This window comes from Dermacentor andersoni, chromosome 8 (assembly GCF_023375885.2).
Source record: "Dermacentor andersoni chromosome 8, qqDerAnde1_hic_scaffold, whole genome shotgun sequence".
Taxonomy (NCBI): Eukaryota; Metazoa; Arthropoda; class Arachnida; order Ixodida; family Ixodidae; genus Dermacentor; species Dermacentor andersoni.
The window spans coordinates 71415547-71443042 of NC_092821.1; the positions used below are offsets into that span (position 1 = coordinate 71415547).

The 27496-nt window shown below is 46.1% G+C and overlaps 1 protein-coding gene across 1 annotated transcript in view; it reads left to right on the forward strand.

Moving 5' to 3' along the window:
- The window catches only part of LOC126538860 (alkaline phosphatase-like), a 71995-nt gene that overhangs the window by 22645 nt on the left and 21854 nt on the right, over positions 1-27496 (forward strand). Inside the window, exons 2-4 of the mRNA XM_050185585.3 lie at positions 757-1091; positions 2081-2314; positions 19198-19393. Coding sequence (XP_050041542.1) covers positions 757-1091; positions 2081-2314; positions 19198-19393 — 765 coding nt within the window. The remainder of the gene's footprint in view (positions 1-756; positions 1092-2080; positions 2315-19197; positions 19394-27496) is intronic.

Genomic DNA, 27496 nt, shown 5'->3' on the forward strand with positions numbered 1-27496 from the left:
TAACACGATACGGAGTGAACACCGAGGAACCGATAGCCTGTGGCACGTTACTCAGGAGCCCACGAAACAACACAAATGTGTCGCTGATGCGCGCAATTTCGTCTAATATAAATATCAGCCAATAACTTGCGCACGATCATGTCTCCACTCTTACCCAGAGTGTGGACACTAGGAAGCAAAGGCTCGGAGGCACAGGATGAACAAAGTGCCGGCAAACATGACACCCCTTTCTTCTTAGTAGGAACCTGATGTTTCCATGCTGGATGACTAATGCCAAGCGCTCCTTGTCCAATATAGACTCTTCTGCATGTCAGCGGAACTTCATAGAGTAGACCAACTACGAATGTGGAATAAGACCCGGAATGCTCCTCCCGACAAGAAGCCTTCTTTTGTGGCCTTCAAGTGCTTGGAAATAGCCCGGCCAGCTTTCGTAGCCCTTAAAATAAAGCGCTTTTTCGAAGTACAACATATTAAGTAACGTTAGTGCATGACCGAACCCAGTGATAGGACCGGGTTATGTGCAGGGGCGTACCTCTTAGAGAACATCTATTGTCGTCCTGGATTCTTCATTTCTGATCTGAGAAAGCAATAGCACTGTTCGGTGGGATGATATAAATACCTTCTATTTATACATTAGGATGTTCAGGGCGTAACCACTCACTTTCTGTGCAGTGCACGTTAATAAGCTCTCTTTATGTAACAACGCTGTGTATAAAAATTTGTCAATTGACAGTAATTTACTCCTCTTTTTTCCAGCAAACAGAACTTATTGGAGTAATTTGGGAAAGCTGGAAATCGAGAAGATTTTGCGCACCACCGAAAACAAGAATCGCGCAAAATACGTGGTGCTCTTTTTGGGAGATGGCATGGGCGTGAGCACGGTTACTGCTGCTAGAATCTTCAAGGGCCAATTCACGAGGAACGACAGTGGCGAAGAGACTGTTCTTTCTTGGGAAAAGTTTCCATATGTGTCCTTATCAAAGACGTACGGACTAGACACACAAACGTCTGACTCAGCCAACTCGGCTACAGCGTATCTTTGTGGAGTCAAAGCCAATATTGGTACACTTGGAGTGGACTCCACTGTAAAGGTAGGCGATAAGATTGACTTATAACCATATTGCAGGAATATTATTCATGCACCTTATTCGGAACAACGTAATGCATCCATTCAGGATAAATATAAGGAGCACAAAGCAGACTGCAACATGGTAGAATAGAGAAGACTATATATAAGAATCATGAACAGAATCATAAACAGAATGTTAAGCAACAACGACAGAACTGTTATCGGAACTGTTATCGTCCTGTAGCGGTGGTATGCAGTCAAGCGATGGAAATGAAGGGGTGATTGCATCGTCGCTTGTGAACAGTGAGCTAAAGTAGAGGTTTAACGCTTCTGATTTTCCTGCGCTGTCAGATACATTTGTATTGTTTATAGAAAACTAAATGAACGCTTATTTTTAGGTTCGATGTGACACCAACACTTTCTGGGGGATGACTCAAGAAAGTATTTAATGGCACTTTGTGATAGTAATCGTTAACTTTTGTGGTTTTGTTGTTCAGCTGCACGCACCGTCTGTGCATCTTGTCTGTGCTGTTGTCTCAGGGGCATCGCTTGTGCTGCTTTCTGGTTTTGTTCAGCTTGAGACTTAGCCGGGTAATTTGTTTTGTTGTCCATGGACTAGTATTTAGCAGTAATTTTTGCTTGCATGCTAAGAAACTGGGTATGTATTTTAATGCCATCTTTTTAGAAAAGGATGCCCCAGCTGATGCACAGAGTGTAAGAGCATCGCACGCATAATGCGAAGACGTGGGATCGTTCCCCACCGGCGGCAAGTCGTTTTTTCATCCACTTTCGTTGCCATTAATTTATCATTTCTTTAATTCAAGTAGTAAGTACAACCGATTTCCCCTATGTTGTCCTTGGTGTCTAGTTCCTAGGCTTCTCATGAAAAGACTGGGGTATTGTCATTTCATGCTATTGAAGTAAAGCGATTATGCCACGACATTATGAGCGTATAATGTCAGAGTACCTCGTCGAAATGAAATGCTGGTGTAATGATGCCTTGCTTTGCAGGGTGGACAGTGCCACAATGATACGGCAGCGTACGTGGACAGCATCATGAAATGGGCTCAAGACTCCGGCATGTGGACTGGCATTGTGACCACGTCGACAGTGACTGATGCCTCTCCAGCTGGTGCCTACGCACACGCCGGCTACCGCGAGTGGCAGCATTCTGTGCCGGAAGGGTGCAACGCATCGGATATTGCTAAGCAACTGATCTACGACTCACCTGGCAGAGAAATGAGGGTAACGCAGCTCACACTTGTAGCGTTCTCTGAGCCGATGATCCACCGTGATGGTATAGTGGCTTTTGCGTTGCGCTGCAAAGTGCGAGGTCGTGGCATCGAATGCCGGTCGTGGTGCCTGCGTTTAGACATGGGCGAAACGCAAGAACGCCCGTGTACCATGAATTGCGTGCACGTTAATGAGCACCTGGGTGTCATAAATAAACCTTGGTTCTACGGCGAGCCTCGTAATCATATCTCGGTTTCGGCATATACAAACCGAGAACTCAGTAAAAATTCTCTCACCTGATACTGCAACACATTCCTATATGGGTTTCCAATGCAAAATACTTGTCTAGAATTAAGCAGATTCATACCCTAAACATTTCGCTAGAGAGAGGCAGACAAGAACAAAGTAGGAACAACACGACCACGCCCTTTTAACTGAAGGTTCACTGAAAACATGGGCGATTAAGTATACATTCTCGAAAACAAACAAGAAGCAATAATACAATGTCAGAAATTGGTTGAAGCAACCAGGAGTCACATGAGGTGGGGTTTAGTTACATGTTTTCTAGACAAGCTGTCTCGCCGAGTTAGAGGGATTGATGTCTGGCTAAAACAAGACGCCGCAGCCCTACGAGTACTATATTCGCGTACAAAAATTAGTCAGATAGAATCGCTACTGTTCCCTGCATAGCCCCTTATTCTGCTGTTAGAGCATTTTCACAACGCAGAAGACCACCCTGATGTCTACATGTCGGTGAATAACCAGCGCAAAATAAACACGGACGAGGGAGAAACACTGGACAAGTACTAACTGTTAACTGCTTGTGTTTATTGTGCTCATACACAAAAAAACCGGTAGATCCCATGCCCTCAGGGAATCGATGTTATGCGAAGCAGTGTGCGGGGGGAGTCTACCAAGTTCACGAAACGGCCATGGGACTACCAAGACGTAGGTGGCTGTTTCATGACCTACATGACATGCATGTCATAGCATTCATGTCATGGCCTATCATGTATGGTCGTCTGCACTCTTGTCACACTATGCCACTTTTGGTACGTACCAAGTTAACAAAACAACCATGCGAGCACCAAGAAATAGGCGGCTTTTTCATGACCTGCATGACATGGATGTCATGACGTTCATGTCATTACCTATCATTTCTGTTCGTCATACACGCTTGTCAAACTATGCAAATTTTGGTACAAAAGTAAACGAAGTGACCATGAGAGCACCAACACGTTGGCGGCTAGATAGATAGACAGATAGATAGATAGATAGATAGATAGATAGATAGATAGATAGATAGATAGATAGATAGATAGATAGATAGACAGATAGATAGATAGATAGATAGATAGATAGATAGATAGATAGATAGATAGATAGATAGATAGATAGATAGATAGATAGATAGATAGATAGATAGATAGATAGATAGATAGATACTGTCAAAGTGGGAAATGTTCGCCAAGAAATGCTTCGCATTCATCATACCCTTGAAAATGGGTTTGTGGAGTGGAAAAATGATACACTTCCAACCCCACATGCGTCGAGTCATTAAGTAGCTCGTCAGAATAAAACTAAAATGCCCCAATCGAATTAGTGGAGGAGATGCAGAAACTCGTCAATAGTAAGAGCCATTCAAGGAGCACTGTTGCATGCGTCAACATTACACATGGCAAAAGCTACAAATATCTCGCGTTCTATTTGGTCTCTCGCTGGTGCAAAATCTGTATATTATCAGAACCGGATAACTGCCACACTTTGCTCAGTAGATGGCCAGATTACTCCTGCTTTTTGTCTTCACGTTATTGGCGCGGTGGGGTGGACGGCCATTAAGGCAGTGGCCCGACTGTCCTATATACGGTCGGCCGCATAAGGTCTGGATCTCGTCCACGGCCTCACTTTTGCATGGAACATCGCTGGTGGTGTGCTTATTCAAGCAGCACCTGTTCTCGGGTATGCTACCGTTCACTTTTTTTTGCACAGGGAGCTTAGTTTGTTGGGAACCGTATACACAACGCGCACCACCGCATGTCACGCGGCTTTCTTAACACAATAGGAAACTGTGCGCATAAGGCATTACTGCCACCTTGGATTTGCCAAAGTTAGGCCGGATGTGGTCCTTTTAGGTCCTGACCTCACCGAAGAGAGCACCAGCCAATGCAGATTACAGGGACTCAGGATAGTCGCTCTCCTTTAGCCCCAGAATTTTGGTCTCAGCTTTAGAACATGTCATCCCGGACCGAGTCGAACATGTTCTAAATCCGGGACCAACATTTTTCATTGCCCCGAGGTTGGACATGATTCCGACCGTATCCCCCTTCAGGGCACCATCCAGCAATATCATGGCCCCAGAATATGATCACATTGTCTTTGAGTGCGTTGAATCTCTAAAGTCAATATCGCCGAATTCAGGATGCCTGTGCCTGCCAGCCGTGCTTGTCACATTAAACGTGACAACGACCTAAAACTAGCGCATGTTGGCAATGAGGCAGGCTTCGTTGTGGTGTTCCACCCTGAATTGTATCGGAAGCTGGCTGAAAGAGCCCTGCGTGACAACTTCCAGCTGGCAAAATGCTTCCACTCAACAAAGGCGAAGAAGGAGGCTGTCAAATTTTTTGTAAAGGCTGGTTCAACAAGGGTGGCAGCATCCCCCCAAAATTGAAAGGCACTATGCCTCACCGCTTCCGTATCAGCCAAGACGCCCAAGGAAGGTTCCCCCTTCGTGACTATCATCTCTGAGGCTGTTGTTTGAACCTTCATGCTAAAGTGTTTGTCGCTGCTAGATGTCAAGCATCCGCTCGTCGTTCGCAGACCCTCAGAAGTTCCACACTTTCCGGCCAATTCCTGTCCAGCGGGTGTGCATGCTTTCCCGGTGAATATCTAAGACCTTTTTGATTCCCTGCATCAAGTTGACCTCTTGGAAGCGGTACAGAATGGCATAGAAAATATAGCGTTGTGGGTTAACAGAACGCCACAAGCACCAGTGCCTCCAGGTTCAAGGACTTTGTGCTACTGTACCTCCGATACACTGTGGCCGAACACAATGTTCAATTGTACGTACTGAAAAAAATGTACATGCATCTATCTGCTGCCGCATTGCACCCATTTTGAGCAATCTTCTTCTGGTGCATAAAGCTCATTTTTGAGGGAGCGACCTTACCAACACATGTAAAAGTGGGTTATGTTAGACATCCTGTCCGTCCATACATGCCTAGGCCATTGCAGTGCCGTAACTACCAGAAAATCGGGCATGTAAGGGCTGTGTGCGGGAACAAGATGACATGTCCCCGCTGTGGTGGTGATCACGATGAGTTGAAGTGTGCTGGCTCTGATTTGAAATCCCCTAACTGCGATGTCGGCAACGTCGAAGGACTGTCCAAAATTAAAGACTGAAATGTCCGTGCCATGGAAAATGGTACGAGATCAATCTACACACAGAGAAGCGGCTACACAGGTCCACTGCCTCCAGAGGCGCTCACGTAATCGCAGAAGGAGACCAGCATCAACAACAGGACAAGCTGTACTCCATGAAAACTCTTCGCGAACTCCTGCTATTCCTCAAACGCCAGAGCCACCTTTAACCACGTCTACTCTTCTGAACACCAAGGACACTACTACATGGCCTTCCCTGCTATCTCGGAGTACAGTAGTGTAGCCGGAACACCAGCGTGAAAATGAACCTTCATCGTCGGATGGGCAAATCAAGGCAATGCTTGCACACTTTATTCGTTCCTTGCGAATGCTGCTCATAGTAGTTAGAACGCCCGTTGCCAAGGCTGCGGTGCAAATTCGCGACGCACTAGAACCAGTGCTTGCTGCTGTATAAAAGCTAGCACACACCATGGTATCATCAACTTCAAGGTTGTCATTACAGGAAAGGATAAGCGGTTCCGTGATATTCCAGTGGAATGCACAAGGTCTACGGGGTCGCCCGGGATATTTTAAACAGAGAGTGCTCAAGCATCAATTTTCAGTTATCCTAATATGCGAGCTGAATATGACATCACCATTTAGACTCTCTGGATACGAACGATTCGCGTCTGGGACAAGTGCAAATGCTAGCAAAGGTTTACTATGTGTGCGATGTGACCTCACGTATTCGCTAAACGACCTTCTGGTGCATAACACCAACGAGTACGGCTCTATAACGCTGAAGCTAAAGCGCCGGATAATCTCTATCATCGGTGGCTGAAATTCTTCCGGGAGAAGATTTGACTCTGGACACCTGAAGCTTGTTCTTGACTCCTGTCAAGGACCTCATATTATTGTGATTCCAACACGCGCCACCATATATGGGGTAATAGGATCACAAATATTCGAGGAAGACAACTTCTTAACTTCACAAGGAGCAATGGTCTTGACATCCTGAACGACGGCTCACCAACATTTGTTCATGGCACAACCTACAGCAGCTCTCTCGATATAGCTATCGCTTCACTATGCCTTTCGTCTTCTGCTGCCTGGTGCACACATGCTGAAACGTATGGCAGTGATCACCTACATACTTATGTACAACTGAGATGGTTTACAACACTCCCAAGTTCTCATACGCGGCGCACTGACTGGGATGCTTTTCAGAACAAGCTGGAAGAATCCTGCAACTGTATAATTTCACCAAAGAGATTGAAGAGCGCATTACAGCAGCAATGCACTCAACAACACGGATCATCCACACATCAAATTCAGGAACATCCGTTGACGTTATATATAAAGGGCTGCGGGCAGTCCGACGTCGCGCTGAGAGGAAATGCAGGCGAACTAAATTGATATCAGACTTGAGGACGTCCCGCCGTGTTGCTAAAGAAAATTCAAAGATACATCGACAAGCTCGATAGACAACGTTGGAGGTCCTTTTGCACCAGCATGGACTCAAGAAAACCATTGTCCACAATATGGCGTGTTGTACGAGCATTACCATCTTCTCCACAACAACTACGTCCCTTCCGAGCTTTGGCTATCATCCAGACGCGCAGTGGGAAGGAAATCGCAGAAGATTTATGCATACACCTCTCCGGATCTACAACATTGGTAGCTTCAGTGCTCAGGTGTGGTACTCCAACAATGGACGATCGTCTCGACCTCCCATTCATGCTGCAAGAGCTACGTGCAGCGATTTCTTCTTCAAGACACTCAAGTGCGCCTGGGCCTGATGGCATTACCTATTCTCCCTTGCGCCGTCTAGGTCTCAGAGCGGCTGAAGTGCTTCTGGCTTTATACATTCTCTTGGTCCTCGGGAACTGTGCCTGCACACTGGAAGACAAGCAAAATTGTGGTATTATTTTAAACCAGGCAAGACGTCCCATGCTATGCTTTCCTACAGACCTGTGGCGCTTTCCATATGTATAGGTAAAAACCATGGAACGCATGATTTTGACGCGCCTGGAGTGGTTTTTGGTAAAGCGTAATATATATTCAGACGCAATGACAGGTTTCCAAAAGGGTATGTCTTCAATCGACAGCGTCATTGGCTTAGTAACAACTGTTGAACATCAGAAACGTCACCGTCGATTAACGGTTGCTGTCTTTCTTGATATCAAGGATGCTTTTGACAACGTTCTACATGATGCAATTTTAAATGCCCTAGATGAATGTGGCATCGGTGAACGTATGCATCAGTGGATAGCCAGCTATCTTCAACCGAGAACGATATTCATGACAACTCTAGACGGTGAAACAAAGAACTACCCCGTCTATCGTGGAGTGCCTCAAAGAGGTGTATTGAGCCCAACCTTATTTAATGTCGTTCTCATTGGACTGGTCAAAGAACATGCAGGCACATTCCCGGTCTCTGTGCACGCAGATGGCATATGTATATGAACCACGAGCTTAACGCGCTTGCATCTGCAAACAAAGCTACAGCGCGCGGTGTCAGTAACGTCGACATACCTTAGCAGTCGCGGACTGCAGCTCTCACCAGAAAGAAAGTGTAACCATGGGATTTACACGGAAGTCAATGGCCTGCTACCCAGTTATGATTGATGGGAAGATTAGACCTTCGATAACCCACTACAAGTTTCTCGGAGTCATCATCGACCGTGACTTATCTGGCTCGAAACACCTCTCTGGATTAAAAAAAAAAAAAAAGCTGGACAGCTTTACTCAGATCATTCAACATATGTCTGGAAAATCATGGAGGCCATCCAAATCATCTCTTCTGCAGCTCTACTGGGCACTTTTTGATGGCTACTTCCGCTACAGTGCGCCTGTAATTTCTCGGGTTAGTACAACTGCTGTACGCACACTTGAAAGTGCTCAGGCTCGCACACTGAGAATTTGTCTAGGACTACCACGATGTGCGTCTACTTGGAGCACTATCGCAGAGGCACGTGCATGACCAGCTCGAGTTCATCTGCAACATGATTCATTGCGAGTGCATCTAAGGCAACTTAATAGACACAGGAATCATCCACTCACGAACGTCATAAGCATACGGCCTGTCGCCGCCTACTCAGAATCCGTGTTGTCGCAGCAAGACTTATTGCCGTCGGGCTTCCAACCGTATGACATACCAGAAGTTTCACTCTGGACGATGGCAAAGCCAACGGTGAGACTCTCAATCCCTGGAATAACGAAGAAGTCCAAATGCCGCTTGCTGGGCTCAAGTATTTTGCGTTGTCATGCATTGCTTACATGTGTGGATATTCTGAACATGTTTTTACAGATGATTCTGTGATACAGACCTCTTCCGCGTCGGCCTACATGGTACCAGGAATGGTGATCGCACAATTGTTCAAGATAGGACAGAGGACGTCGTCTACTGCAGCTGAGTTGACCGGAGTTCGAGAAGCAATTCGCTGCATACTGCAACAATGCCTCGAGGAGTGGACAGTGTTCTGTGACTCCATACCCTCACTGCAACTCATCAGAAATGTCTGTGCTTGCTGAGGCGTCTCATTTTGGGCACACCACAGTGCTGCAGTGGAGTCCTGGCCATTGTAGAATAGCTGGAAATGAACAGGCTGAAGCGGAAGCAAAAATGACGCACACTGACGAAACCATTATAAAAATTTCTTTTTTCCGGTATGACATTAACGCCTTGCTCCATAACTCCATCAAAACTTCTATGGCGCGACATTGGGACAACCCCGAACATCGACAAGAGCGCCTCCATAGACTTGACGCCGGTTTACAATTCCGGCTTCCACTTCAGTTGCGGAGAGACCAGGAAACACTCATTCATCGATTACGGCTGGGTGTGGCATACACCTACCGATACCTTCACAAGATTGGACAAGCACGGGACCCTGACTGTAGTGTCTGTCACACTCCCGAGAAAATAGCTAACGTACTTTGCGTGTGCCCTCAATATGCGGCCGAACGAAGAACACTCAAATCTACTGTTGACAGATTGGACTTTCTAAGTGAGACTGGTTTAGACAATCGCCTCTAGAACTTGTGAGACGTGCCGTCAGTGCGAAATGTGTTTGCGCAATACCTTTTTGTGGCAAGATTACTTTTTTCATGGACAAGGTTACTCTTGCGTGCATTGTGTCTACAGTGCGCATCCGCATATTGGACAACGTGTATATAGTATCTCTTTGTAACATAACATAATCACCCGCCACCTACCTTTCCCTGTATTTCTCACTTCCTCTTTCCCAAGTGAGAAGTAGCAGGCTAGAGACACGCTCGCCAGGCCGACCTCTCCTCCTTTCTTTTCATTAAAATCTCCTCCTCCTCCTCCTTCTTCTGGCCTATTACGATGGTGTACTTAAAGAAATCTTCGCGCCCATTGGTCGGGTCAGGATCTTCCGATATATTTATTTATTTATTTATTTCATAATACCCCTAAAGGCCCCCGAAGGGGTATTACATAGGGGGAACAGATACATGAAGAAATGCGAGCTTTGCGCGTTACGAAAAAAAAAACAACTAAAGTACACAAAAGTTATACAAAATTTTTACAAAAGAAAACACAAAAGTTATACAAAAGTACGATACCTAGGAAAATACACAAGTAAAACAATATACGAAATACATTAGTCAAGTGAAACTTAAATCGAAAATACAAAACTACCCGAGAAAACAAATTAAGGGAATTAAATAGGCACAATGTAAAAGAAGTAAAACAAGGTGTTGCTCGAAGCTGCGTCAGTTGTCACCTTAACAAATTAATGAGACATGAAATACAATTGTACAATGTGCACGCAGAACAGTAAGACAAATGATCAAAACAATATATACACTGAACGACGTTTGAAGAAACAGTACATGATGAATATTTACAAGTCACTATTGCGTAAAAGTTCCTGAAAGGTGGCGAAATCGGTTTGAGTAGCAATGTGTGATGGTAGGTTATTCCATGCTACAATTGTTCGGGGAACGAAGGAGTTAGCATAGTTAGCTGAGCGACAACTGATGCGTTTTATCTTGAAGATATGGTCTGTGCGTGGAAAGAAGGCTGTCGCTGGTTCGAAGATACGGTGAAGGTGCGGATGATGATAAAGTTTGTGCAGCAGCGACAGGCGGGCAATTCTGCGGCGATGGGATAAGTCGTCAAGCTGAGCACGAGCTTTTAGTGCTGAAATGCTAGTATATGGTGAATAATCAGAAAAAATGAAACGAGCCGCGCGGTTTTGCAATGATTCGATTTCTTGGGTGATATATGTTTGAAAAGGATCCCAGATAGCTGATGCATACTCGATTTTGGGGCGTATTAATGTGATGTATGCTAGTCTGCGTAGTTTAGCTGGAGCATGCTTAAGGTTGCGTTTGAGGAGGCCTAAAGAGCGGTTAGCTGATGCCAACGTCAGGCGGATGTGATGATGCCATGTTAGATCAGACTGTAAGTCTAGTTGCTGCTGGTATACCCTGTTAAAATGGACTGAGTTGAATGAATTCTCAGGTTGTTCCATTCATATATTCTATGCCTCACTTTTACCCGGAAGTTATCCGTCGATGCCCGATACGCTTTCTCGGCTTAGAGCTGCACTTCAGCCAGAGTCATACATGCTTGATCCATGCGCCACCCTCGAAGAAGCTCCTTCTTCTATTCTCGTCAAGTAACTCAAAGCTCGTGAAATTAGCCATCACCAGTGGTATCTACAGGAATGCCTTAGTCCGCTCCTACTACCACCAGATAGCCCAAAGCTACGATACTCAGGTACAGTAACTGAAGGCGAGTGGCAATCCTGAATCTTTTTTGTCTGCCTTGACTGGTGCTCTTTTGCCTCAGGTCCGGGCCTCCAAGGACCACGTCCCACCAGACCTTGAGATTTCCAAGGTGGCGGGAATCCCTTTCTACAATGAACAGAACGTTTCCCACCGTGTTAAGAAAACCGCGGGAAGTACCTGGTTGCGCATGTGTACTCGGCTACCAGCAAACTAAGTTCCCTTTGCAGAAAAGTGAATGCTAGCAAACCCGCCAGCAGGTGCTGTGTCAGTGAGTACACCACCAGTGTGTACGATGCAAGAGCGAGGTTTTGTACGAGATACACACTACGTGCGGCCAATCGTACATAGGGGAATCGGGCCGTTGGATTAATGATCGTCTTCGCGAGCACGCCAATAACGTGAAGACAAAAAACAGGAGTAGCCTGGCCATCCATTGTGCAAAGTGTGGCTCCTATCCCGTTTTTTCAGCATACACGCGTTTTGCGCCGGACAGAGACCACACAGCATGCGACATCTTTGAAGCTTCTGCCACGATGTGTAAAGGTGACGCACTCGTCAGCGCTTCTTCAATCGTTCTTACTGAGAAAGAGTTTATGTATCTACGCCAGTAATTTGATAGCGCATTTTAGTTAAATTCTTACGAGTTCACTTTTAATCACTTGGTGCATGCCCGGGTGTAAGTGCATCTTAATTCCTCCTCCCCGCAAATACCTTTTCAAAGACGTATTTCTGTATGAGCTCAATAAGTCGAAGTAGTTGACAGTCAGCGCTTGTTCTGTGTTCGTCCTTTGTCCGCGTTTATTTCGCAGCTGTTTTTTCAGCGACTGATACCTACCAACTATCTAGCATTCATACCCTTTTAAGTTACTTAATGTCAGCATTGAACGTATTTCAATAAGCGCACTTTCAGCTGAGAATTACACTTGAATTATAGACTTACGGAACTGCTGCATTCTGTGCTACGCAGACACTTCTATTTTTCTACGAAACACTGGCCTCAACAAGGTGCATTAATCCTGCACTTTCTGTGTGGGTTATCTGTTTTTGTATGTCATATGCGCACGATTAATTATTGCATTTACCTCACGTACAATGTCATACGCACCGTTAAGCAAACCTTTCCAATTTTCCTGAAAAAGCAGCTCTCTCTCTCTCCCTCGCTAAGATGATATGTTTGAAAGATACCGTTGTGTGACGTGCAAATAGCTGTCAGTGCGATTCGAAAAATTGGCCCTTTCCCCGAAAGGCGAAGCACTGACGCCGATTGCAAGGTTTAGCATTGCGGCTGAAATTCTCAGACGCTGTATAACTATACGCGGGTCCGACTAACGCGGACGCGACATACCCGGCTGCATGAAAATTTATGGTACCGCTAAAATTAGACGCCATGTAGAGCCTGAAATGACATCGCACAGGTGCCACTACGATGCCCGTGAAGAGCTGCGCCAATAAAATCACATCATTTTCAGGTTTGAGTACTGATATTGTTTCGCACTGTTATTATTTAAGTGTGCAAAGATTAAAGGCAAAAAACATGCGCTCTGAGTGTTATGTTTCATGAAATTTCTGTATTGGCTGCCATTCTCAAAATGCTGAGGAATAATTTAGTCAGGAATCTAAGACCTGGTATGAGCAACTTTAGTGATTGACTAGTTCAGAAACGTTACCCGTTTAATGAAGTTTTATGTTGGCTGCCATTCTCAAAATGCGTAAGAATAATTTAGCCAAGAATGTAAGAGCTGGTATGAGCAACTTAAATGATTGAATAGTGCAGCAACGTCACCCGCATATACTGCACGCATAAGCGTATAGCATGCATACACACAGATATTGCGGAGCCCCACGGACACGCCGACGAGTCGAAAATTCATTTGGACTGCCGATATAATTCGTTTGTCAACAGCATAGTTAACGTGTTTTACGAATGCGGCTCTTCATGCAACTAGGATTCCGGAAGTTGCAAATTATCTCAATCTAACGAACTGTGGAAATTCGTTTAAGCAACGCCTTCGTTCGTGCTGAAAGTTGAAAGTAATGCACACGGTGAAGTTGCTGATGTTTTATCGTGATAGACATTGATACGGATGCTCGACGCGTAATCACGCCGTCGGCGACGCCGCTCTCTTGCGTTCCCCATAAAAAAATTATGGGGTCTTACGTACCAAAACCACATTCTGATTATGAGGCACGCCGTAGTGGGGGACTCAGAAAATTTTGACCACCTGGGGTTCTTTAATGTGCATCTAAATCTAAGTACATAGGTGTTTTCGCATTTCACCCCCATCGAAATGCAGCCACCGTAGCCGCGATTCGATCCGGCGACCTCGTGCTCAGCAGCCCAACACCACAGCCCCTGAGCAACCGCGGCGGGTGCGTTCACCATGGAAGCCGCATGCTTGGGAAGCGCGCGAGGGTCTCCATAGATGGCGAAATGCGTTTGGCTACAAAAACGGCGAAGCAATATGGACGCACTCTTAATGCTACACTCAATCGCCTCGGTGGCAGAGGCAGATGAGTGTTCTAGCTTCCGCTGATTTCAAAAGCGTAGTGCGCGTGCGCACTATAAGCACGACCTGTGAACTGTATCTGTATGTAGTGGTTTGCACAGAACCAGTGGTAAACGTCACTCTAACGTTATTAAATTAATTGCTGCATTTTGACTAAAACCCATGGTTTCCGTCGGTCTCACCTCGCGCACCATCGAGGTGCGACGCCTGCAATGACATGCTTGCGCTGTTCAAAACGCCAGGGTTGTGAGACGCCAGCTAGCGGCCAGGGCTGTGTTCCTTCTGCCCGTCATAGACAGGTTGCCAGGCGGCACCACCGTCGGCTAATAAAAGACAGCATCATACAGCTGTTTTAGTGTTTGTTAGGTCGTTGCCTCCGATATAGGCAGGCGCGCAGTCGGTTGGCGAAAGTGGGGATGGGTCCATCGGCAAGTTGAAGTCGCCCTGTGAGGTTGGCTCGGGGCTCCCTATGACATCAAAAAGCGTGCCTTTGATTACGACAGAATTCATTGAACTCGGAGACTTAGATGCGTTGTTTCGTGGCGCTAACCTCAAAAGCAAGCTCATGGGCCGTATAACATAAAGCTATTCCAATATATTGCTACGGAATTATTCCAATTTCCTGACGTCAAATTTGCGTAACCGCCGACGCAAGCATCGGGCGGTCACCGACAGGGTTCCCTGAAAACACCAATCAAATGCTCGCCTCGTTCATAGGAGGTCCAACGAACAACATTGCCTGCACTGAGCGGCTTGTCTTATCTAATTGGCTCACAAGAGCCGTGGAGCATGCTCAAATGGAGAGGGATTGGATGGGGCCGAACCGCTGCACTAAATATCGATAACCGGATGAAGAGGGTGGTGCTGGCGTCTGCGATTGGTCCGCTTTCTCTTACTTAGCTTGCGGTGGCTCCTCGACAATCGCGGCGGCCCGGAACGGAAGCTTAAGAATGACGCTGAAATGGATCCTTAACAAAGAAGAGTTGGCAGAACGAGGTCGTAAACGTGCCGAAAGTTCTCGAACACGTTACAAGGCACGCAATAAGTTTATTACACGCAAATAAACCCATGCTCTCCGGCAGGGGCGAGTAGCCAGTGCCGAAGCGATCGGCGGCAGCCATCTTTTATTCCTTTCGGAACGGGGCAGCCTGCGGCTATTCAGAAGAAAATTCAGTTTTGTTCGGCATATTAATGCATCTTTAATGTGTACGCGTCACTTTGACGCGGTAAGTTTTTGCGATTTTGTGATGTCGCGTGAGAGGCAGGTGAAGTGGGTGCAGCCCGACAACTTTTGAGAATTGCCGAGGGTTAATGTCAAAAAGGTGTCAAATCAGAAATAACTACTTTTGTTTTGTTCGGTCTAATTATGCATAATCAGTGTGTACATGTCATATCAGATGGGGAGCTATCGCGGTTTTCGTGACGTCGCGTGACAGACAGGTGAAGTGGGGGTGGCCCGACAACTTTTGAGAATTGCCGAGGGTTAATGTCAAAAAGGTGTCAAATCAGAAATAACTACTTTTGTTTTGTTCGGTCTAATTATGCATAATCAGTGTGTACATGTCATATCAGATGGGGAGCTATCGCGGTTTTCGTGACGTCGCGTGACAGACAGGTGAAGTGGGGGTGGCCCAAAAACGTTTTTGGTCAATCTCGGTGAGCTGATTGCAGAATTGGAATAGAAAAGTTTGGAATTGTTTTACGTTATAGCGCCCCATGTTTACCGCAGGCCACGTCTATCAAGTCGAGAAGATGGCGACTGCGGTTCATAAATCACCGGGACATGAGTTCTTCAAACTCTATTGAAAGCAGCGACAAGGCATCAATGTATTCTAGAACTTATTTTCACCAAAATTCGAATCGGGGTCTTGATTTCAGGCTAACAAAACTCGAAGGATTCACCGAAGAATTCAATACCGGCGTTCCCACTGCTGTTTCAGGAATGTGTAAGCAGATAATAATTGTCGCTCTGAACATTGACGAGAATGCCGAAGTCGTGAACACGGCAGCTACTTCCCTGAAGTGCTCTTTCGTCATAGAAAGCATATGAGGCTTTGTCAGATCCACGAGCCGTAAGCAGCGGCTACCTACGCCTTCGAGGAAAACTAGCCCTCCCTGTGGTGTTAGGTTTCTTTGGGTTTGGGACACACCATATGCCAGTTATTCGGCGGTCTCCTTGCAAAAACGAATGGCCTTTTAAGCGAATTAACATGACTACTTCCTGTCGACAAAAAAAAGTTCTGCATTTCGAATAGGAGAAAGACAAGCCATGCTTACCAATTTTATTTTCGGAGAACCACGAGCAAGGACGACGCGAAGGTTCTCGTCCGCAGAGAATGACTCTGTATGGTGGTTTTGATTTCTGACTCGGCATGACGTTTTGGCCAGCATTGTTCGCGCGAGTCTACGTGTCAATTTCGCCTTTCTTTATATCAGTATGTTTCACTTCATTTATACGTGTGTGTTGAGGCGAAACGGGTGAAGCACACTAAAGAATATTTGTCTGTCAGGCTAAACCTCAACAGTGCCAAAACATCGGCTGTTGCATTGCAAAACGCCATTGTTCGTCAGATATGCAAGTGACCACTCGGCAGATCAGGAGCACATAGGTTGAAATTCGCTCTGTTTTTAATGCCTATATAATTTTAAATAAATATATCTACGACTGGTTGGCAACCCGCAATGGTTCATCACATCACTGTGAGCAACGATCCACATGAGTGTACTTGTGTGTTCCAAGATGTTATAAATCATTAACGCCTGTTGAAAGTTCTAGCAATGTAGTGGTTGTATACTGGCAAGCTCCACTTGACAAACATGAGCTTTCGAATTTACTTTTATCGGCTTCGTGCACATTATGCCCGGTCTCTTGAGCAAAACAACTGCACGCGGGCCGGATAAGAACATATTGTAGGTGATGTCACAGGGCGCCCGTTTGTCTCCAGAACAAGTTCAACGAAAAGAGCGAGATTGTAGTTGAGGTTCTTCAATGAACCAGCCGAGTACAGAGTTCGGGCCGCTGCTTCTCCGATCTCCGTGCTGGCAAAAACTTTCGTACATGGAGCATTACTCTAAAGACTATGGCTCCCCACGAAAGAGCAGATTTCGTGGCTTCGGCGTGGACTTATTACAGTTAACGCTGGGAACCTGAATTTTGGAATGTAAATGATACCGAAAAGAACAATGCGAAGAGCACGGCCAAAGTCCGTACGCGTATAGTGCCGCTACCGCTGCGACTGCGGTTAATGTCAAGTTACGCTCGTTCTGCAGCTGTAGGTACCTCGTCGGGGTTGGAGTTACATCAGCAGGATGCCTTTCAAGGCATTCCGAGAAGCTGGAGCTCTACGAAAATACTTGCTGTCGCCGTGAATGATTCGCACTTCGGACAACACTGCCGACTAAGTTTACACCACGAAGCGCCTCCCACCACGCATGCGGCGCTCCAATACCAGAGACATGGTTGGCGTATATTATGTTGAAAGCATATTTGTGTACGGGGGAGTAGGTGTATGCAAGCACCATTAGTCCAGAGCCCCTGTGATGTTTTCTGCGGTGGCCTTGGCTCTGTAGTTGATCGCCCGCCGGGCTCGCGAGTCCTTCCGCGAAGGGCCATGTCTCGCTGCCTCATGGGAAGGTTGAGTGTCATTGCATGGGAAGAGAACAGGGGATGGGACACTGCACCGTATTATGAAACGCCGATGGCGAGGCACCAAATCTCGCGCGGGTGTCCGGGTATAATGTGGGATGCAGGAGGTGGAGGAAAATATGACTGGGAAAGGTATTTGTATGAAGTTGTAGAACATGCGTGAACACCGCTCTTTTCAAATATGATGGGAGTATAGCGGGCAGTTTGTGCTATGGTGTTGTGTGACAGCTCGGTGTCTTATCAGGAGGGTGTTGTCCCCATGTAGAAACACAGCTGATATCACCACTGCTCCCTCGACAAGCAGGACACGTCGATTTCGTCCTCATGGCATCGCTGAGTAGTCGCCTCACATTGTGCATCCGCCCGAGTTGCTGCATACATTTCACATATGTTGTGAGCGTTGTGAAACATCAGAATAAGTACGGAATGAGGTTGCACTTTTGACATTTATGGTCGATAAACATAAAGATTGTATGAGGACACACGCTACATAGAATGAAATAGAACACATTTACTGGCGTAGCCTTAAGTTGTATATAAATTTATCACGTACACTATGACTAATAGTTCGCTTCACATAGTTTCTACATATGCGTTGGATCTGCCTATATTAAAAAACTTGTTGCTTAACTGCAGTGCGTAGCAGTGCGATGCTCGAGAAAATTCAGTCACAGTATTCTGTACACGACGCAGGTATACATGTTTATTACAGCGAAGCTGCTTATGCGTACCCTGTGCCGTCGTTGTCGGACATCGATAAAAACGGGCTGCGGGACCTAGCGCGAGAGGTATAGAAGAGCTCAAAAGGGGGAAAGGGGTTGTAGTGACGCCTCTCCCCCTTTCAGAATGCTACTCGTACGCGAATCCGATACGGTTGTCACACGGTGCATTTTAGGCGATCGAGCCAGATCGGCATAGAATATAAAGACGATTGATTCCACCCTGTCGCGACAGAAACAAATGTTATGCTGGCGGTTTGCTGCCAACGCATAGTGCCCGGCGATTAAAACGCGATACTAGGAGCGCGTAGCTGCCGGCACTTCTTGCGCTTGCAAGAAGTGCAAGCGCAACATGGATAGACAACATGGATAGCCACACTAGGTTTCATTCGTTCCTAGTTATTCTTACCACTTCTTGGTTATCTTCGACTGTTTATTATCCATAAACGTTGTTCACATGCCCACCCTTCTTCCTATGTCTCGTGCTGAAATTTTCGGGTATAATAAATAAATAAATAAATAAGCAAACAAGTAAGTGAATAAATAAAATATATGTTGTTTCTTGCTTTTTTTCTCCTGGTCTACTTTCCCGTCTGCGTCAGTGCGCTTGAAAAGGAAAAAACAAAACTTGAAGTGACCCGCATTTGCGCGTCAGCATTTCACGTATTTAGGCTTTTCGTGCACTTTGTCGCGCTCTGCTTCTGGCAAAGCTAATCAGGACGACGGAGAGATTGTAGATAATATTTGAGATGGGTGTAGCGGTTCCGAATTATTTAGAATGATTCGTACTTTTAAACTCCCCTACGCGTGCTTTAATACCCTGACGGAATTATGTAGACCAAAATGTACATCTCATTTTTTATGATTACTCCTGAGCTAATCATGCTTACTTATTTCTTATAGGTCATCATGGGGGGCGGAAGAAAAGAATTTTTAAATGCTACATATTGCGATGAGCATAACCAAACGGGTGCTAGAACCGATGGACTAAATCTCATAGAAATTTGGAAGCAAATGAAGAACGAATCAAACGCTGTGTATGTTTGGAACAAAAGTGCCCTTCAAGAGGTTAACACCAGCTCAACGGATTACTTGTTGGGTGAGATGCTCTCATTGCTAAGCGACACGTTTCTATTTCACTTCTTCTAGACTTTCTGTGTAGGCCTTCATTTGGATTGCTTTTTTTTTGTGTGTGTTCATATAGTTGTCACATAGCGGTGACTTGAGGGAGTTTGAACATTTCCGTCATGATTACGGCCAGCGCACTACGCAAAACAAGGGTCGAAAAACCTAGAGTGTAACAAGGACACAGCGCTGTGTCCTCGCTAATCTCTTGGGTTTTTTGTCTCTTGTTTCCAGTAGTGTGCATATCACTATCACGAATGATATATTTCTGCATGCAGAATAACAAAAGTGCACAAATGTATCAATCCCCTGCAGAAACACATGGGAAAAAACTCGTTTCGTGCGAAGGAAGGGCTCGCATTTTGTGGTGGAACGCCTGCGTCTTAATACCTTACGTGGGCATTACCTGAAAAAAAAAAATACTAAAGAAGCAGGCCACATTCAGTGCTATGAATTCGCCCCAAGTCCATCTATCTGACTATAAAGAGTTAGCTATTTATTCATTTACTCTAACGGCCCATTAAACAAAGTGGAAGAAACATCTCATGGTCTGCAGCCATCATTACGTTGCAGAATCGACAAACTTGACATATTGTACAAACTCTCAAATATCAAATGTAGAAGAAAACATCCTTGCATTAGAGTCTACAATTCAAAGACTCACCGAGATATTAGTTTCAAAAGAGCTTTACATGTGGTCGATTGAATCCAAACACTTAAGCAACTTCTAATAATCTGTGCGACAGCTCAAACGAACCATCGGCCGATCCACACCGCTTCAATGTAACTGACGCTGCTAAACGACAGCAGTGCGAATTGAAACAATACAGGCGCTCGAAAGTCTCGACTAGATTTCTACTGAAATTATTGCCAGTAAATGTACCAAACTAACCGTTAGCGTTGTTGTGAGCTTTTTTATAAGTGCTTGCGCAAAAGCGGAAACTCAGACTTTTACGTTGCGTGTATTTAGCTCGCAAGAAGGAATTCTTCAGGAAGGAAAGCGTGGTCATATTATATTGCTTATAATAATAATAATAATATTAATATTAATAATAATGTTGCATCCTTGTGCAATAAAGAGGCGTGGAGATCTGAAAAATCTCGTAAAATATTACACTAGTAATAATGATACATTACATTATTATTAATAGTAGGTCATCAGCGAGACCAGCGATCATCAGCGAGATCATTATTCGCGTATAACGCTCTTGCAAAAGAACACCTCTGCATGGCTGGCTGATATTTGGAATGAAATCTGTAGTCGTCCCAGTGAACGCGAAATCTTTTCGCCTGCTTGAGTGAAATGGGGTAGAAGTCTGAGCGGTTGGTAGCTCTATAGCTACTCATTTTTCTTCCATATATAAATTCATGATATCAACGACAGTACATGTCAGCAGCAGGCTTCAGTTACGATATCTAGTACAGCGTTCTATGCGAAGCTCCTACTCGAATGAAACCGGCTTGTGAAACACTCATTGTCTTGTGGTTCAGCTGGAATTTCATCGGGCATTTCAAAAGCCCACAGCAATATATTTGCGCCGGCATTTGCATCTATATTTAATATATCTAGCTTTAATATATGACTCAAATAGCCCATCTTTTCATCAATTTGAAAAGTGTGTGTTTTCCCTGAATTTAAGCCTGGTTCCAAAACAGCCGTCTCGAATTACATGCAGATTTCACTGTGTTGCAAATAAAGAAGAAGGGTGCCGAGCACAAGCAGTGGCCACGGACGCTGCTCGCTCAGTTGTTGCCATGATGACGAACGAGCCGAACGTCCGGGTTTAATCCCCGTCGTTGTTTGCGGCAACTGAAGTGGTGCCGAGACCCACCCTGTCGTCTGGCTGTCGAGTTCCGGTAACAGAGCAACTCCGCGCGATGTGCGGCTTCGTCCTGAGGGTCATCTACGATCGAGGCCCTCCTGACAGATGAAGCTGTGATGCAAGTTCTTTCTTTAGAGGTTCAGACGGTTCTCTGAGGTGGAGCCTCCGAGAACCCAATTGAGGACAAAGCCGTTTGTTTAAAAAAACACACACGCAAACTTACAAAAAAAAGTAGAACGAGGATAAAATACCATAAAATAAACACTCAAAGAGTCATCATGGCAAAAAACGAGCTTAGGGCTAGGATGGTATTAACAGTACGCGAGTCCGGGCTGACCACGACTGTGAGGGCGCATAGTAGTCTCGGCGTGGAGAAGCGGAGAAAGGATGACGAGAGAAGTGGTGTCGGTCTCGGGCTGTTGGACCATTGACCAGGCGACCAGAGTGCGGCAGCTCTGGCTTGGAGAGGGAAGGCAGGCGGCTTGACGGCACGAGAAGATGCCGGCGGCGTCCTGGCTAGGCAGCTAGGTGTAGAACTCGGGCCCGTAGCCGGACTGCTCTCATTCTGCCCACGGGCGCAGAAGCTCACCGGCCTCGGGCAGCAGTTCACGATCGGACAGAGTGGCGACACACAGGAACGGGTAGGCCGGAGGCCCCGGTCGGGTGAAGTTCTTGTAGCTCGGGCCTGCAACCCGACGGCCTGTCTTCAATTCCTGGTCCGGTTGCCGAGCTTCTCCTGGCGTCGCTTCCTGGAACTCTCCCTCCTCTTCTGCCAGCACGCCTCGCTTTTCTGCCGCTCTGGCCGATTCGTTGTTTGCTCATTGGTTGCTTGAAGCTCCATGGTTTCTTCTGATTGGATTTGCTTTTTTTCTTTTAATTTCTTTTCTTGAGGAGCGTGTTCACGTGCCGGACGCTCTTTGACGTTGTCGTTTTCCACGCACCATGGAATTTGCCTCGGCGCGCGCACTACTTGTCGTCTGCTTCTTTTCCTCTCCAACCACCGCACCGTGTCGCGCACTGCACACATCATCATCATCAATCATTAGTTATGAACAAGGACACGATGAACCGTTACGGCAGGTTATTGAACGTCTGCTGTCTGATCCGTCTGACCCATCCCGTCACATCCCTTTGTGCTAACTAATGGATCCCTGTATCACCGCAACATGCACACCGATGGGCCTGAGCTGCTAACCGTCTTTCCGTCTTCGACAGACGGTATTCCAGCAACTGCATGACATTCCCGCCGCTGGACTTCTTGACGTCTCACGGGCAGGTGACCAAATTCAGCGACGGTTTTTCTGGCCCCGTCTATACCATTCCGTCCGTCACTATGTCGCTGCGTGTCAGTCGTGTCAATGGCGGAAAAGACTAGCTCTGCATCCTGCTGGTCGGCTGCAGCATCTGGATATACCGACCAACCCTTTTCTGAGCGGTGGCTTTGATCTTCTCGGAACATTACCTACATCAAATAACGGAAACAAGTGGATTTCCGTCGCTATGGACTCTACAACTCGCTATGCTATTACAAGAGCGTTAACGACCAGTTGCGCTACAGACATCGCTGACTTCTTGCTTCACGATGTTAACTTACACCACAGCGCACCTCGTCGGCTCCTCACCGATCGTGGAAGATACTGTCTTGAGAAAGTCACTGACGACTTACTTCGATGATGTGCTACTAACCGCAACCTTACTGCAGCCTACCATCCTCGAACAAACGGTCTTACCAAACACCTGAACCGCACAAAAACTGACATGCTCGCAATGTATGTTTCCTCCGATCATCGCAACTGGGACACTGCTCTACCATTTGTCACGTTTGCTTGTAATTCCTCGTTCCACGACACAGCTGGCTACTAAGCCTTATACTTTCTATTCGGCCGGGAGTCGACCTTGCTTTTAGCGACTCTGCTGTCGACCACACTCGACTCGCCGACAGATTACACTCGTGCTGTCATATACACAGCGACCCAAGCATGCCATATTGCCCACTTTCATCTCCCTGCGTCACAGACATTCCAGAAGTGCCATTACGATCAGCGCCCTCCCGGTGTGGCATACGAACCTGGTGGGTGTTCTAGTGTTAGTTTGATCTCCATCTGGGCGTGTTGATATTTCGGCAGAACTTCCTTCGCGGTACTACAGCTTTTACCGCATCCTCCGCCACGTGACGTCTGTCTTCAGCTCTATCTGACACCATCCATGCCAGCGGCTTCAAACCGTACCTTTCAGGGACCAGTGAGCGACACCTATAAGGTGCTTCTTCCGCCAGGGGTGATGCGCAGTCTGTAATCTTGGAAGAAGAGTACATGTTTGCTGGCCTTGGAGACAACGAAGATTTAGGCCATCACTACCCTACGCATGTTAGCTCGGCCAATAAAAGCCACCTGTGAATATAAATGAGCCTCTTCCTTCACGTAACAATATTATACCAGGTGGCACGCCATGTAGCAGTTGCATAGGTAGCGGTACAATACAGATAGAGAAGGCTTGAGAAAAAAAAAGAAGAGTGAGGTCATACGTGCAAACATGCTTAAATGAAAACACATGTATAGCTGATTAAATCAAGCTGACTAGGTGAGCATGTCACCGCCCCGTTTCAAAGGGGATGCCAATAAGTAATCTTTATCATCATTGTATTTTGCCACCTGCGAGAAATGGCACGATGCAAGATGATTGTATGACGACGCAATAATGCCAACCAAACGACCGCGAAGTCACGACGAGAATGGTATGATGACAGTCAAATCACTACGACGAAATAACAACGATAAAACGACCATGGCCGTATGACAACTGCATGACGGCAATGGCATGACGACGACGGAAGCACAAGAACGTGACGCCGATGCTGGAGAAAAGCTGATACTAGGATGACGAAGTAATAACAAAGATTGAACAAGCAGGGCGGCATGACGACGCTGCAATGAAGACAATTGAAATGCGGACGTCAAAATGGCGGTCATTGGATGACGCGCCCAGTTTATGAGGGCGACCGCTTGACAACGTGATGCCGATGATATCAATACGAAGGCACGATGTCAATGCTTTAACAATGGAATGTGGGAACTGGAATGACAACGACGGCATGACAACAATGAGGCTAAAATTAATACAACAATGGTATGGCCGACCATGGCTCGCAGATGGCGGTGTGAGGACAACGATATGGCACCGCAGTGATAGCAAGGCAGTGAACACGGTGGAAGTATGACGATGACAAGACAACGAAGGAATAATCATGATGGCACGAAGATGACGTAATGACGACGACGGCGTTACAACGACGGCATGTTGGCGTTACAGTTCACGTCCGCCTTAAGTGCATCACATTCCGCTACGCACCGGTAGTGTCCAGTCGTGCATGACTGTAGCTACCCGGAATCAGGACACTAGAATGCCGAAGACTTTATGTCGATGACAGCGTGACAACGGAGGCATGACGACAACATGAAGCTAATCCGAGTCTATGCTTGCCTTTGCACTTGACCATCGCAGTTCTTCCGCACAAAGCCCGGTTTTTTCAAGCCCGAGCCGTGAACATGACGACAATGAGAGCAAGGCAGTAGAATCACTATGGCAGATCAACGATCATAGAACAGCCAGGATGACAAGACAACGCAAGAATGACCACAAGCAGGGATGCAAAAATAGGAAAGTCGTCCTGTACATGAATCTGGGGAAAGCACTGGGAAGGCGGGTGATGGAAATTCAAGATGATAAGCAAAACCAGAACAAAGTAAAAGTGGGAGCAAATGTTTCGAGAAGTGGACGTGTCTTTTTTCAAGGTGACATATGCTTTCCTCGACACAGTATACATAGGTAGGGTTCTCCTAAAGCGGGGAGGGGTAAGGCGGGTGGGTGCAGGAACAACCGAATTGTGTTAGCGGCGAGGGTGTAGAATTGAAAATAACGGAGTGCTGTGCACAAGGCCGGAGATGCGGCCGTGTGTAAGCCGGCGGGTTAACGGCCGTGCGCACAGCACCCCTATATGACCTGCTTCGCTAGTGGTCGTGAGCTATCGTGCCTCTGAAAGAGATTCTAAAAGGAATGCATCATGTAACCGCACTGAAAAACAAGGGACAAGGAAGGAACACACAAGACAGGCGCGTCTTGTGTGTTCCTTCCTTGTCCCTTGTTTTTCAGTGCGGTTACATGATGCATTCCATTAACGACCACCAACTAGCCCGCTTATCCCTGTTAAATATTCTAAAAGGAGCGGCAGAAAAAGGTGCTCTTTAAAAAAAAATGCAAAAAATTACTGAAATGAAATATGTCAATAAATGAAAGAAGCACTAAGGGCAAGCGAACTAAGTGTTGTTGCCTATAGCTTGAAATCCAGCGTAGCGAATAGATTCTAAGCTCTCTTTGAAACATTTATGCCTAATGGTTGCGATATCTTGAACTTATGGGCAAGGTATGATTCGTTGCATTTTTGTTCTCATTCAGAACAGAAATTCGACAGTGAGATGCAGAGTTAAAGTTCATCAAAGTTATGACCTGGTTGTTTGAAATGCTTGAAGATGGCTTTGAGAAGCTTTTTAGCTGTGTCGACGCGATGTCAGTTTTAGCTGTGTCGACGCGAAGTCAGTTTAATCTGGCGTTCCCGGATTGTCACGTTTCACCGATATATTGTTTCTTACAGAAGGAACATTCAAGCATTTAAATCACATCCTAACTTGTACAAGTAAAGCGAGTTTTCTCTTCCTGTGTATAACCAGTCGCGGTACATTTAATTTTAACATCACTTTGAATGTGCCTACAGGTTTTGCACCTGGGGCGACATGTTTTTATTACGAGGGAATGATATTGGCTGACGTTTGTGCGCACTAACATGTCTTTAAAGTTTCTGTTGCGGCGATAGGTAACCCTTGGTACATTAGGGAACGCTTTTCTCAGACACTCATTACTTGATAATGTTGGGTGGTATTTTTGTAGGATGTTCATATTTGGGAGGGCATTAGAATATCTTGTTTTAAAAGCTGGTGGTCTGTCAGATTCTGATGTAGGCTGTTCCTTAGCTGATTCCGACTGCCTCTCCAATCTTGACCCGACATCATAAACTCCGTCGAGAGCAACTTTGTGAATTGTTTATTTCGGCTAGCCTTGTTTTAAGGTCATATGGGTGGTCGATATAATCGTTGTCTTCGCTTCAGACTCTTCTTATTCGTTTCGCTTGTCCGACAAAAATTCCTGCTTGCAGTGTCGAGGGTGATGACGGTTGTAGTCTAAATATTGCTGGCTATCCGTAGGCTTCCGGTAAACGGACGTTCTCAGTTTTCCCCTTTCTGTGTAGACCGCCGTGTCGAGGAAGTTGCTTTGACTAGGAGAGTGGTGAACAGTAAATTTAAAACTCGGTGAAAGCGATTGAAATTGCTAATTAAGCCTGCTACATGCAAGCGTATACAGATGGCTCTTGTGAAGGCTTGTGGTACTACTTCAGCAATTCTCATTTCGTCATGCAACTTAAACAGACCTAGAAGCTATCTCGCGTGACATTATCAACTACAGCAGATATTCTTTTAATGAGTTAGGCTTCTTCCCGCACTCACTCGGGGCTAAGTACTTGTCAATTTATGTTGGTTTGTATCCATAAATGTTTGTATCTAACCACTTTTCTGCCTGCCTGAGTCATTGGTGGAATATGGCAGTGCGCTTGGAAATAGAGACATGAAACAATAAACAAACACGAGCACTGTGTCATTCTGTGTTACGTCTTTGTTTCCATGTGCGCTGCCATATTCTATCATGGCTAACCAACTAGCCCACCAGTACGTCTTAAGTCGGTCACTGGGTAGTCCGTGGTCGAACGGGTAGGGCATCGGGCGGCGTGCTGAAGGAACAAGGGTCGAAACCAACAATCGGATCAAATAGGGTCACTGAGTACGCGGCAGTGTGATGTGCACACATGTAGTGCTCTTCAACGAACCTCTTTCATGCCGGCGTCGGTCACTGTAGATTCGCGAGTGTGTATGTATCGCTGTTGAAAAAAACTTCTTGACGCCGACTTGGAGCACTGGGTATGAGCAGCTCGGCCTGGTCTGATCTCCAATGAACCTATTTAATGCCAACTTGGCTCACTCGCTATGCGCTAATAGGCTTTGACACCAAATTCGGTGACTGGGACTGTAGCGCTATACAATGAAAAAAACATCCCTTAAGTTTGTCCGATGTTGAGCGGAACCAAACCGACGTCACAAGGTTTCTTCAAGGAGAGCAAACGGACGCATTAGCAGGCTGCGCCACAAATG